General features: G+C 42.4%; 1 protein-coding gene and 1 long non-coding RNA gene across 3 annotated transcripts in view; one reads left to right on the top strand and one right to left on the bottom strand.

The window, feature by feature from the left end:
- Nucleotides 1–8,554, bottom strand: part of ccdc66 (coiled-coil domain containing 66) — a 78,821-nt gene extending 70,267 nt beyond the window's left edge. Inside the window, exon 1 of one of the 2 annotated variants that reach the window (XM_072582328.1) lies at nt 8,412–8,554. In XM_072582328.1, coding sequence (XP_072438429.1) covers nt 8,412–8,429 — 18 coding nt within the window. In that variant the 5' untranslated portion in view covers nt 8,430–8,554. The remainder of the gene's footprint in view (nt 1–8,411) is intronic. The other variant, XM_072582327.1, reaches the window with a different exon arrangement.
- Nucleotides 8,555–8,655: 101 nt separating this feature from the next.
- Nucleotides 8,656–14,232, top strand: LOC140483777 (uncharacterized). The gene is made up of 2 exons (XR_011962036.1): nt 8,656–8,704; nt 12,449–14,232. It is a non-coding gene; the product is annotated as an uncharacterized lncRNA (long non-coding RNA).
- The last annotated feature ends 398 nt before the right edge of the window (nt 14,233–14,630 follow it).

The raw sequence follows: 14,630 nt of genomic DNA, 5'->3' as shown, positions 1-14,630 counted from the left end.
TCACTAATCTTTTGCTATAAATTCTGTGTCTTATGGTGTTGCTTCACAACCACCAGAAGAAGCAACAGCACTTCAAAAGTTAGTGCTTCCAAATAAATGGGTTGGACTTTAACCTGGTGTTGTGAGATTTTTAACTTTGTTGAAAATATATCAGTGCCTGAAGTATATTGTTAGTCTGTTTATCTTTAAACAAATGAAGGAAAAGCCTGACTTTTATTAACTCAGTGGCAGATGTAACTAGGTAAATAAGGAAGAAAATAAATAGAGTCGGAGCATGAAACTGACCCTTTGGTCCAACCCGCCCATGCCAATCAGACATCCCAACCTGCCCTAGTCACATTTGTCAGCATTTGGCCCACATCCCTCTAAACTCTTCCTATTAATATATCTATCCAGCTGCCTCAGGATGAGGGGATTTGAGCTCTAGGGAGAGGCTAAAAAGGCTGGGGCTGTTCTCACTGGAGCATTGGAGGCTGAGGGGTGGCCATAATAGAGGTTTATAAAATCATGAGGGTATTGGATAGGATAAATAGACAAAATCTTTTCCCTGGGGTAGGCGAGTCCAGAATTAGAGGGAATAGGTTTAAGGTGAAAGGGGCAAGCTTTAAAAGGGACCTAAAGGGCAACTTGTTCAGGCAAAGGGTGGTGCGTGTATGGAATGAACTGCCAGAGGAAGTGGTGGAGGCTGGTACAATTACTGCATTTAAAAGGCGTGTAGATGGGTATATGAATAGAAAGGATTTGGAGGGATATGGGCTAAATGCTGGCAAATGGAACTGAATTAGGTTAGGATATCTGATCAGCACGGACAAGTTGGACTGAAGGGTCTGTTTCTGTGGTGTACATCTCTATGACTCTAAATGTTGTAATTGTACCCACCTGTATCACAACCTCTGGAGGCTCTTTCCACACACATACCATCTTCTGCGTGAAAAAAATTATCCCTCAGGTCTTTTTTCAATCTTTCCCCTCTCACCTTAAAACTATGCCTCTAGTTTCGGACTTCCCCCACCCTAGAAAAACAGATCGTGGCTATTCATCTCATCCATGCCCCTTCATAAGGTCATCCCTCAATTTCCAATGCTCTAGGGTAAAAATCCCCTGACTGTTCAGCCTCTCTCTATAACTCCAGTCCTAGCAACATCCTTGTAAATGTTTTCTGCACCATTGCAAGTTTAATAACATCCTTCCTAAAGAAGAATCATCAGATTTTCGCAGTACTGTATTCCAAAGGTGGCCTCACCTATGTGCCATACAGCTGCAACATGGTGTACCAACTCTTATATTCAATGCTCTGGCCAATGAAGGCATGCATGCCAAATGCTTTCTTCACCATCCTGCCTACCTGCAACTCCACTTTCAAGTAACTATCACCTCCACCCCTAGATTATTTTGTTTGGCAATATTCTCCAGGACCCTATCATTAACTATACGTGTCCTACCCTGGTTTGCTTTCCCAAAATGGAACACATCTCATTTATCTAAAAACAAAATTCCATCTACGACTCCTCAGCCCATTGGCCCATCTGATCAAGATCCCATTGTATTGAGAGAGAGTCTTCTTCACTGTCCACTACACCATCGAACTGCAAACTTTACATAAATGGTTAGTATGATGGGAGGAAGCATGAGCTGGTTGGGCTACATTGCCTGTTTCTATGCCATCCATACTGTGTCATGTTATATACAAGCAACAGACATGATTCTATTCATATAGAGATTCAGACATTTCACAAAATATTAATTGAATGAATTTTTTTTGTGAAAGTGTAAAGTGCATTTTGAGAACTCATCGAAAGTCCTCATTTACTATCCTCACAAATCATGTTATATATTACAGCTAAAATACTAAATGTTAGCTACATTACAGTATGAAATGGCAATTCCTATCTAAGTAGTAAAACTCAAAGCCCATTAGCCTAAACACAGGGTAATTCTTATGCCTCCAACTTCTATCATCAACAGTGGTGTCTCCTTAAGCAAACTGTTTCTGGCCTTTCCTTGACTTTTCTAATCAATTGACCTCTCATTTTATAATTATAGCTCATCTCTTTTTGATATCTGGCTACCTTGAAAGACTGTTCATAGTTGTTTTATAACTTTATGTTGTTACAATACTCCAACTTTAAAACCCCATGAACATATGAGAATATGAACTCTAGCCACTCTAGCCTGCTCTGCCAATCAATAAGTTAGGTCATGGCTGGTCCAATTACAACATCAACATCACAATCAACTATTCCAATAAGCAGTAAATCCCATTGTTAGTCAAAAGTCTATCTACCACCATCTCAAAAACAATGAGTGCTGAAAATGCTCGTGAACAAAAGTCAGGTCTGCTCTTCAAGGTCCTCAAATTGCCTAGGAAAATTCATTGGAAGTGACTAATCAGAGAAAACTTGGTTCTGTAAATAGAGGGGAGAAAATTGGGGAGAAAGTTAAGGCAGGGTGACGGGCAGAGACTACCTGGGATGACAGATGAGGCTGCAAGACAATTGCTGGGATAGGCTGGAGTGAAGTAGAAGTGGGGGTGGGGGCTATTGCTTAGGGGTAGGGGATGCATGGGGTAAACCAATAGACTATAAGGGTGACTCGGACAGACAGTGAAGGTAGAGGAAGGAGTCAAAGATGGAGTGAAACTTCCAAGGGGTGGGACAAAGAGAGAGATGGGCTACAAGTGAGGCGAAGAGAGAAAGAGATTGAAAAACAGAAGAGCTTCAGACCTATTGTAATGTTAAAAGAGTAAATTGTACTATCTTTCTCCAAGAAGCTAAACACTCTGGAAGTGAGTGGGGGCAACATTCTGTCTCACAGATAGCATGCAGGAATTTACATGACCATCCATTGTAATCCACACATCATTTGGGCAGCCATTTACTACTAATCCACTGCTAGTTTCAAATTGAACTCTCATTCAGTCCCTTCCATTCAGAAATGCTTTCATAGCCATCCCCCAGCCAATCAAATTTATTTGTGTGATCACCGCCCCCTCCCCCCCCCGCCCGATACTGAAGTATATCACACCTACATTGTCCAGGGAAGTAGTGGAACCAGAACTAGTTTGATGGGCCGCCTCAAAGCTGGGATATATCACATCTACATTGTCACGGGGAATCATGGAATCAGGAAATCATTTGCATAATGATTCTCCAGGATTAGGGCATTTACATAATCTCCGAGGATGATCTCATCCTACCATTGTATCTGGGATTTTTTTTGGGGGGGTGGAGGGCAGGGAGATGGGGCCGGAGAACCTGTGAGGATTACCAACTGACTTGTATAAAGGGGCTGTGTTTCCTTTGTTCGGGGCCTCGTTTGACTCAACTTCGCAAGCCAGTGAAGATTGTCGGGGGGGGAGGGGGGGGTTCACCTAGCTTGTACAGGCTATAATAAACTTTAACTGTTTGCTGAAGTTGGTGTGTGCAAGTTGCATCTTGCATGTGAAACCTCGTGAAAAGAACCAACACGATAATTATAGAGTGGGACAGGAAGACAAAGAGTGTACATAAAAAAAGCAGTAAATAGGGTCAAAAGGGGGGAAAATGGACAAAAGCAAAATTAATGGCTCCTTACTTGACCATATGCAGTATTTAGAACTAAATAAATGAATTAATAGCACAAACACTGGCTTATGGGTATGATCTTATAGCCATTACAGAGGTATGGTTACAAGATCCAATCTGGGAACTAAACAGTCGGGGTATGTGACTTTTCGAAGGGATAGGCAGAAAGAAAGATGGCCTTCATTGTTGTAGGTCAGTCAGCTCAGCTCCAGGAATTCTTTGCAAGAGTTCCTCAGGAAAGTGTCCCAGGTTCAACCACTTTCAGCGGCATCATCAATGACCTTCCGTCCATCATATGGTCACAAGTGGGGATGTTCACCAATGATTGCACAATGTTCAGCACCATTTGTGACTCCTCAGACACCGAAGCAGTCCATGTTCAAATGCAACAAGATCTGAACAATATCCAGTCTTGGGCTGACAAGTGGCTAGTAATATTTGTGTCACACAAATGCCACACTATGACCATCACCAATAAAAAAAATCTAACCACCATCCGTTGACAATCAATGGTGTTACCAACATTGAATCCCCCGCTATCAATATCCCGTGGTTAGCATCGACCAGAAACTAAACTGGACTTGCCACATAAATACAATGGGACAAGAGCAGGTCAGAAGCTAGGAATATTCTGGTGAGTAACTCATCTCCTGACTCCCATCTACAAGGCACAAGTCAGGAACATAATGAAGTACTCCCCTCTTGCCTAAGTATGTGCGATCCCAACAACATTCAAGAAGCTTGACAGCATGCAGGAGAGGTGACCTGATAGATGGTTATAAAATAATGAGAGGTATAGAGAGAGTTGATGGTAGTTATCTTTTTCCCTCAAGATGGGAAATTTCAAGTCTAGGAGGCACATTTTTAAGGTGAGAGGAGAGAGTTTAAAAAAGATATGTGGTAATTCTTCTTTTACGCAGAGGGTGCGTGCCTGGAATAAATGTTGAAGAAGTTGTGGATGCAGGTACAATTACAACATTTAAAAGACATGTGGATGGGTACGTGAATAGGAAAGTTTTGGAGGGATAGGGCCAGGAGCAGGCAGGTGGGGCCAGTTTAGTTTGGGATTATGTTCGGCATGGACTGGTTGGACCAAAGGGTGTGTTTCCGTGTTGTATGGCTCTACGACAAAGGATCCCACTTGATTAACACTACATTCACAATCATCCATTCTGTCCACCACTGACCTCTGTAGCAGCAATGTGTACTATTTCCAAGATATACTGCAGAAATCCACCAAAGATGCTCAGAGAGCACCTTCCAAACCCATGACCACTTCCATCTAGTAGGACCAAGTGTAGCAGATATATGGGAACACCACCACCTCCAAGTTTCTCTCTAAACCACTCACCATCCTGACTTGGAAGTATATTGCCATTCCTTCACTGCTGTTGGGTCAAAATTCTCGAATTCCCTCCCTAATGGCATTGTGGGTCAACTCACAGTAGATGGATTGCAGCAGTTCAAGAAGGCAGGGAAGTCTTGTTCCAACTTTATGAGCACTGCTTAGATCACAGAGGAAATACTATGTACTGTTCTGGTCACATTATCAGAAGGATGTGATGGCACTGGAAAGGGTGCACAGGAAATCCACCATGATGTTGCCTGGATGCAAAGTCTCTGTTATGAGAAGAAATTGAATAGGTTGGATTTATTATCCCTTTTTTGGGGATGCGAATGCGGAATCTGACTGGAATATTCAAATTTAGAGGTATTGATCAGGTAGATTCAGAGAATCTTTTTCCAGTGGGAGACAAGTCAAAAAACATAGGGCATAAGTTTAAGGTGAAGAGTAAGTGGATTAGACAAAATCTGAGGAAACTGCTTTTCACCCAGACAGTGGTAGAAATATGCCCAAGAGAGTGATAGAGGCAGGTACTCTTTCAACATTTGAGAAGCATCTGGATGAGCACTTAAAACATCAAGACATAATAGGCTATGAAACAAGTGCAGGTAAATAGGATTAGTGTAGTTTGGTTAGCACAGACATGGTGAGCTGAAGGGCGTTTCCGTATGACTCTATGAAGTAGCTACCGAGACAGTGGATGTACTGGTAGAAATCGTCTAAGGGTACGAAGTTCCAAACGATTAGAAACTGCCAATTTAACACCTTTACTTAGAAAGAAGATGATAAAAACACACAAGTACAGGTCACAAGTTAGCTTAGTGTCTTATTGGGGAAAATGTTACAATCTATTATGAAGAATAATAAATACTCTAATAATATTAAAGTATTTAGAAGTACATAAAATGATCGAGCAAAGTCAGCATGGCCTCATGAAGTAGAAACTATGCCTGACAAATTTACAAGCATTCTTTGAGGAATTACCAAGCAGGATAGATAAAGGGAAGCTTGGATATAATATATTTGGATTTTCAGAATGCATTTGATAAAATATCTCCCATTAGGCTACTTAACAAGAGCCCGTAGTGTTGGAGGTAGTATATTAGGATGGATGGAAAATTGGCTAACTAAAAGCACGTTAGGCTCTGCAGGGCATTTTCAGGATGGCCACCCTTAACTAATGAAATGCCAAAAGGATCAGTGTTGGGGCCATAATTATTCATAATATATGGTAATAACTTGGCTGAGGAACATGAATGTACTATAAACAAGCTTTTGGATGACACAAAGATGGGTGATGCAGCGAGTGGTGAGGATGACAAAGAATATGCAGAGGTACACAGCTTCAGCAAATTGGCAAGAACTTGGCAGATGGAATAACATGTTAGAAAATGTGAGGTCATGCACTTTGACAGGAAGAATAGGTTAACTGAATAATATTTAAATGGAGAAATAATACAAGTAAGGGATTCAGAAATCCTTTTGCAGGAAATACAAAACACTAGGCTAATAGGGAAGGTAAATGAATTGTTGCCCTTTATTTTGAAGGGAATGGTGTACAAAAGTAGTGAGGTTTTGGGCCCTTTACCTAAGGAAAGATATATTGGCATTGGAAGCAGTCCAGAGAAGGTTCACTTGGCTGATACTGGGTGTGGAGGGACTGTTTATGAGGCAAGGCTGAGTATGTCAAGCCATACTCATTGGAATTTAAAAGAATTAAAGGCAACTTTATCACATCATAAAAGATTCCTAGAAGGCTTGACACAGTCGATGCACAGAGCCCCCCCCTCACCTAACTTAACCTGGGTAGAAATTACAAAAATAACATCAAAGAGATGCTAATCAATGGAGAGGAAGGTGTGACAGGACCAAGATCTGTACAGCAGGCAAGCATTGATGTAAACATCTACAATACAGAAATAGAATAATTAATCAGGTTTTAAATCTTACAATTAATAGTGGAGTTAAATTTCTGAAATTCAATTTCAATAAATGGGAGACATGGCAGAGCACCTCAACCTAGTCAGCTCAATATGCTTCTCCAAATGGGAACACCAGGACAATTTTTGATCCTGGAGAACTACGTGTGCAAGAGCTATCATTAGCTGGAAGAGTTCAAGTTCTGTTTTTGAGAGCCCAAGTAGCCCATGGAGCCACTTTGGTACATTTGTAGAACAGTATATGTTAAAACACAGTACTGTACATAGTCAATCCACAGTTTAAGGTTACACATGCAAAGATTATCAGATAAGTAACGCAGCAGTCTCCAGAGTGCATTTCACTCTGCATCTAATTCTGAAAACGTGTAGAAGTGATAGCAGCCAGAAGCAAGTCTATTGGACCTTAGAATCAGGAAAAAATAATTGGGAAGCACCAGTCTTAGGGATTCTATTGTTAGAGAAACAAGCAGTGTATCTGCAGCCACAGACATGATTCTCAAATGGCACACTGCCTTCCTGGTTTCAGTGTGGAAGATGTCACTAAGCAGCTACAAAGCACTTTGAGGAGATCAGTAATCAGAGATTCTTCTCTATATTGGTACAATCACACAACACCTGATGAAGGGGCTCCACTCCAAAAGCTTGTGATTTCTTTGACTATAAACTGGTGTCATTTGACTTCTGACTTTGGATTCTGGATTAGTGGTGCTGGAAGAGCACAGCAGTTCAGGCAGCATCCAAGGAGCAGCGAAATTGACGTTTCGGGCAAAAGCCCTTCATCAGGATTGTCCACCCCCGTTACCTCCACGTCATTGGTACAACCACAGGTAAAAAAACAGGGAACAGACTATCCAGGTAGATTTAAGGGAATGAAGCAAGCTGGACCTAAAATGTAATGATGTCTATAGTATTCCTTGGGACAGAGCTGGAAAAACAGCAAGGGGTTTAAATTGCTCAGACAGTGGGACAAGTTCTTTATTTGGGGGATTAACCTATATGTGTCAACAGATTGCACGTGGACAGAGCCAGGGCCAACGTCCTCACAGTGCTGATGGACGGGAGAGGATAATCTGGTGAATTAGGTATTCCTGTCGCGAGCCAAAACTGCTGTAACGATAAAAATCACACAACACCAGGTTATAGTCCAACAGGTTTAATTGGAAGCACACTAGCTTTCGGAGCGTCGCTCCTTCATTAGGTGGTAGTGATCGGGTGCTGTAACGTTAACATTCTGGGTGTGCAAAATGACCGTAGTATTTGCCGAGATAAAAAAAAACACAAGTTGCTGCCCTGGAAAAGTGGTTAAAAGTGATTTTTTTTTTGTTCTGGAAACAAACACATCAATCAGCTGCCTTATCCTATCTCACGACCTAGGCGATTACAGTGGATTTCACACAGAAACTTGTTCCCCGATCGCCAGCTCACAGGAATAAGCCTGGCTTCGGTCAAGCCCGTAATACCACCTTCAGCGACTTCACAACCCAGGTGCGGGGGTCGGAAATGGGCTACTCCTCATAACGAACATGGATTTTTTTTTAAACATTTAAAAATTTCATAAATTACCCCAAATTCATGGCACATTCGTCATATAAGATGTTTGAAGAAAGGAAGGGGAAGGTTCCAGTAAAGTGGAAAGCCGCCGCCGCTCACTCCGGGCCCGCTGCCTAGCTCCCATCCGTCACAAACTCCATATCACCGTTACTGGACCCACGCAATAAACGGCTCTCTGATTGGTCACAACCGTTGCCCGACTCCCACCAATCAGCAAAGCACGTATTCCCATGTCTGTCTGCGCATGGGCAATACCGTTCTTTAGACACAAAAGCAGAAATTGCTGGAGAAGCTCAGCAGATCTGGTAGGATTTGTGAGGAGAAATTCAAGTTAGTTTAAGGAAATGTTGGTTTATAATTGTGGTAAGGCGGGGTTATGGGGTAAACGGTAGGCAAGGATAGAGCCCGAAGAGAGAAAAAGACAAAAGAGTTGATAACGATCTGGCTGGGAGGGTGAATAGCTGTTAATGGAGACTGTTAGTGGCTAACAATAGGTAGTGTGTAATGGCAGAATATGTGGTAACAAGGTCGGGGTGGGTCAAGATATGGGAGAGCTCAGGCCCTAAAGTTATTGAACTTCATATTGACTTCAGAGGTGGGAGTTTGTTGCTGGAAAAGCACAGCAGGCTCGGCGGTATGTGAGGAGCAGGAAAATTGATGCCTTGGGGTGGAGTCTAGAGGGTTGTAGTGTCCCCATGTGAAAGATTTAGGTGTTGTTCTTCCAGGTTGCACTGAACTTTGCTGGAATCTTGTACCAAACCTGAGAGATAGCAATGTTGCCAGGGAACAGGATAGTGTGTTGAAGTGGCAGGTGACTGGAAACTTGGTCTTTTTCTTTTGCAGGCAGAATGTAGGTGTTCTGTGAAGTTTATACTTTGTTTCTTCAAAGTTAAAAATCATGCAACACCAAGTTATAGTCCCAACAGGTTTATTTGGAATAAGTTATAAATAGTTTCACCAGTCATGTTTTCACCTTTCTGTTGCTGCTCTTGTTGGGACTAAAGCTTACAAAATCCAAATAAACCTGTTGGACTATAACCTGGTGTTTTGTGATTTTATTTTTAAACTTTGTACACCCCTGTCCAACACTGGCACTAACAAATCATTTCAATGTAGAGTAGACCCCATTGTGAGCAGGCAAAAGTGAGGACTGCAGATGGTGGAAACCAGAGTTTAGATCAGAGTGGTACTGGAAAAGCACAGCAGGTCAGGCAGCATTTGAGGAGCAGGAAAATCGATGTTTTGGGCAAAAGCCCTTCATTGGGGATAGAGGCAGGTAACCTCCAGGGTGCAGAGATAAATGGGGTGTGGGGCTGGGGAGAAGGTAGCAAAGAGTTTGCTACATTGCACATTGTGAATGCAGTAGACTAGATTGTGTGAAGTGCAGGTAAAGTGTGGCTTCACCTGGATGGTATGTTTGGGTGCTTGGACACCTGAGGAAGGAGGAAGTAAATGGGCAGATATTACAACTTTGGCTGCAATGGAATTGGCTGTGGGGGGGCTGTTGGAAGTCAAGGAAAAGTGGTCCAGGGTGTCCTGGAGAGAATGTTCCTTAGATCTTGTGTTGTAGATGGTGTGGTTGATAAGCTGATTAACAGGAGCAAGAAAGCCAGTAAAAAAGAACAGATTTGATGAGTTACGAGTAGTTTCACCAGTTCATGTTTTACCTTTCAGTTGTTGGGACTGGAACTTGAATGCAGAATCCAAGGCTGACCTCATCAGTGCAGTACTGAGAGAGTTGTGCTGTAGGAGGTGCCTTCATTCTGATGAAAATAAATTTTTAATTAGACAAATGTGAGGTTTTGCAGTATGCAAAGGCAAATCAGGGCAGGATTTACACACTTAACTTAGATTAGATTCCCTACAGTTTGGAAACAGGCCCTTTGGCCCAACAAGTCGACACTGGCCCTCTGAAGAGTAACCCACCCAGACCAATTTGCCTCTGCCCATAGCCTTAGGTGCGTTAGTCAATCTAGTTTGGCCAATCCACCCTAACCTGCACATCGTTGGATTGTGGGAGGAAATCGAAGCACCTGGAGGAAACCCACACAGGACACTGGGAGAAAGTACAAACTCAACACACAGTTGCAAGAGGCTGGAATCAAACCTGGGTCCCTGGTGCTGAGACAGCAGTGCTAGCCACTGGGCTGCCCTTAATGATAAGGTCTTGGGGAGTGTTGCTGAACAAAGAGACCTTGGAGTACAGGTTCATAGTTCTTTGAAAGTGTAATTGCAGAATAGCAGATAGGATAGCAAAGGTAGTGTTTGGTATGCTTGTCTTTATTAGTCAGTGCACTGAGTACAGGAGTTGGGAGGTCATGTGGCTGTACAGGACTCTGGTTAGGCCACTTTTGGAATACTGTGTGCAGTTTTGGTCTCCCTGCTATAGGAAGGATATTGCAAAACTTGAAAGGGTCAGAAAAGATTTACAAGGATTTTGCCAGGGTTGGAGGTTTGAGCAATAGGGAGTGCCTGAATAGTCTGGGGCATTTTTTTTCCCTGGTGTGTCAGAGGTTGAGGGGTGACCTGAGAGGTTTATAAATTTGGGGGGAGGGGATGGATCGGGTGAATAGCCAAGGTCGTTTCCAAAACTAGAGGGCACATGTTTAAAGCGAGAGGAGAAGGATTTAAAAGTGACCTAAAGGGCAACTCTTTCATGCAGAGGGTGGTGTGTGTATGGAATGAACTGCCAAGGAAGTGGTGGAGGCTGGTACAATTACAACAGTTAAAAGGCATCTGGGTGGATAAATGATTGGGAAGGGTTCATAGGGATATGGGCCAAATGCTGGCAAATGAGACTAGATTAATTTAGGATATCTGGTCAGTGTGGATGAGTTGGCTTGGAGAGGAACTTGCAAGTGGTAGTATTCCCATCTATCTACTTCCTTTATCCTTCTAGATGGAAGTGATTGTAGGTTTGGAATGTGCTTTCTAAGGAGCCTTGGTGAATTTCTGCTGTGCATTGTGTAATGATACACACTGCTGCTACTGACTGTCAGTGGTGGAGGAAGTGAATGTTTGTTGACATGCCAGTCAAGCAGACTGCTTTGTCCTGGATGGTGTGAAACTACTTGAGTATTGTTGGAGCTGCACTCATCCAGACAATGGGACATATTCCATCAAACCTGTGACTTGTAGGTGGTGGGCAGGCTTTGGGAAGTCGGGAGATAAGTTACTTGCTGCAGTTTCTAGCCACTGACCCTCTTGCAGCTACAGTGTTTATATAACTAGTCCAGTTCTTTTCAATAGTAATACCTAGGATGTTGATAGTGGGGGACTCGGTGAGGTAACAGCAATGAATATCAAGAGTTAGTGGTTAAACTTCTCTTATTGGAGAAGACCATTGCCTGGTATTTATGTGGCACACCTGTTACTTGCTACTTTTCATCCCAAGGTTGCATGTTGTTGGGTTTTGCTGAATTTGGACATGGGCTTTTTTTTGGTTGGCATGGATGAGTTGGATCGAAGGGTCTAGTTCTGTGCTGTACATCTGTGCATATACAGTCATAATCATCCAGGGAGAAAGTGAGGACTGCAGATGCTGGAGATCAGAGCTGAAAATGTGTTGCTGGAAAAGCACAGCAGGTCAGGCAGCATCCAAGGAGCAGGAGAATCGACGTTTCGGACATGAGCCCTTCTTCAGGAATGAGGAAAGTGTGTCCAGCAGGCTAAGATAAAAGGTGGGGAGGGGTGTTGGAAATGCGATAGGTGGAAGGAGGTCAAGTGAGGGTGATGGGCCGGAGTGGGGGTGGGGGCGGGGGCGGAGAGGTCACCTTGACCTCCTTCCACCTATCGCATTTCCAACGCCCCTCTCCCAAGTCCCTCCTCCCTATCTTTTATCTTAGCCTGCTGGACACACTTTCCTCGTTCCTGAAGAAGGGCTCATGCCCGTAATCATCCAGGGAATCTTGGTAAAGCCATTGGAAGCCTGTTTACGGGTAAACCTCACTAAATTATCACAAGGCTTTATTAAAGACTGGCTGAAGCTAATTGTCAATCATGACCAATAAATTTTAAGAATATTATTATTTTTTCTGTGCTACTTCCAGGTTTTTAATCTGCACCCCAACATATAACTCAGCATTTTACATTCTAGTTGTGAAGAATAAAACTACTGATAAATGTAAGTAAAACTTTTATTCACCATTGTTGCTTTCCTCCTTCCTATCATGACAACAGATTTTAGATTTAGATTAGATTCCCTACAGTATGGAAACGGGCCCTTTGGCCCAACAAGTCCACATCAACCATCCGAAGAGTAACCCACCCAGACCATTCCCCAATGCTATATTTACCCCTGACTAACGCACCTAACACTATGGGCAATTTAGCATAGCCAATTCACCTGATCTGCACATCTTTGGATTCTGGGAGGAAACCCAAGCAGACACTGAGAATGTGCAAACTTCACACAGATCATAGCCCTGAATTACTTATACATGTTGAATTTTTAAATAAGGCAGTTGTTTTGGTATTTAAAACAATGCATGTGCAAGCTAGAGACAGCTGAAAAATCACTGGAAAACTCCTATTTTAGGTTACACTCAACTTTTGAGAGAGATTTTGGAATGTCTAGAAGGGTTTGAACCATCTAATGAGCATTACATTGTCAGAGTATGATATTGTGATGTAAAAGATAGCAGTATAGGCAAAAGATGTCTTGTGTTCTCTGCTGCCAGTAATACACAAGAGAATGAATTAAGAACCATCTGCCCTTCTTGTGTGTGCACACTCGTCATAAGGACATAAGAAATAGGAGCAGGAGTAGGCCATCTTATCCCTCAAGCCTGCTCTGGCATTGCGTAAGATCATGGCTGATCTTTTTGTGGACTCTGCTCCACTTAACTGTCTGCTCATCATAATACTTAATGTTTTAATGCTCAAAAGTCTTTGTCTTAATCTTCAACAAGGTAGCCTCAACTGCTTCACTGGGAAGGGAATTCCACAGATTCACAACCCTTTGGGAGAAGTAGTTCCTCCTCAACTCAATCGTAAATCTGCTTGCTCTTACTTTGAGACTATGCCTCCCTTAGTTCTAGTTTTACCTGCCAGTGGAACTGCTTCCATCTTATCTGTTTCCTTCATAATTTTATGTTTCTAAAAGGTCTTCCCCCCACCCCCCCACCCACCCATCCACCCACCCACCCATCCACCCACCCACTCCTCTGAATTGCCATGAGTATATTCCCAGTCTACTCAATCTCTCCTCATAAGCCAACACTATAAACTCCAGAATGCTCCTAGTGAATCTCACACCTTCTAGTATATCCTTTCTCAACTAAGGAGACAAAAATTGTACACTGTACTACAGGTGTGGCCTCAACAGCTGCAGCACAACCTCCTTGTTTTTAAACTCCATCCCTGGCATTCTAGTGCAAGTGCGCTGGAGTAAGCTGTGAATATTACTGCTGAAGGACATCTCCTAGGCCCCCAAGCTCATGTGAATTCCCTCTCTCACTCTCTCTGCTGAAATCAAATTGCCAATCAGCCTGGAAACTAGGTGACAACTTTTGGCCCATCTGCAGAATCCAGAATCTCCAAATCAGCTGCTCAACTGCCAGAGTCAACATTACCAGAATCATTCAACTTAACAACTTATCTCCTCTGCATGGACAAACCAAAAACTGCTTTATATATCTATTTACCTGTTATCTTATTGCTCCTCAGGTAAGAAATGCCTTTGGTTTGTTTGCTGGATAAAGTCAAGCTCTGACTTTTCTTTGGTTCTATACAGTAGCATATGGAGAAACAAACTGCTTTAGTGACTATGTATATAAAGATATTTTTATGAATAATGTGTATTTTTGAAATAAATTTTTTTACTCATTTCTAACCTCTGTGTGTTCTGTTTTAATTTTCTGCGTGTTTTACTGTCTAAAGGATTTAATCTTTAACACTAAAGCAAACCAGATTTTCTTGGTTCATTTTAAAATATAAATATAAAGGAATGGGGAAAAGTACCCAAAAAAGAAGGGATCCTTTCTATTAAATTAACCTGTTGCAATCAACAGAAAGCAAGCGTGGAAGAAAACAGGGAAACAATTCCTCCCTCTTCACATCACATCATAATGATTTTAGACTCTCAAGACAAGTCTCAGCAAGTTGGGGGGAAAAAAAAACAGAAAGTGACCCTTCCTCAGAATTCTTGTTTCTGATTTCCAGCAGCCACAGTTCTTTCAGTCTTAATAACAAGTTTGATTAGATTAGATCACTTTTACAGTGTGGAAACAG

Source organism: Chiloscyllium punctatum, chromosome 12, assembly GCF_047496795.1.
Source record: "Chiloscyllium punctatum isolate Juve2018m chromosome 12, sChiPun1.3, whole genome shotgun sequence".
In the NCBI taxonomy this organism is placed as follows: Eukaryota; Metazoa; Chordata; class Chondrichthyes; order Orectolobiformes; family Hemiscylliidae; genus Chiloscyllium; species Chiloscyllium punctatum.
Note: the sequence above shows the minus strand (reverse complement) of the source record. Positions and strands in the feature narration are given on the sequence as shown.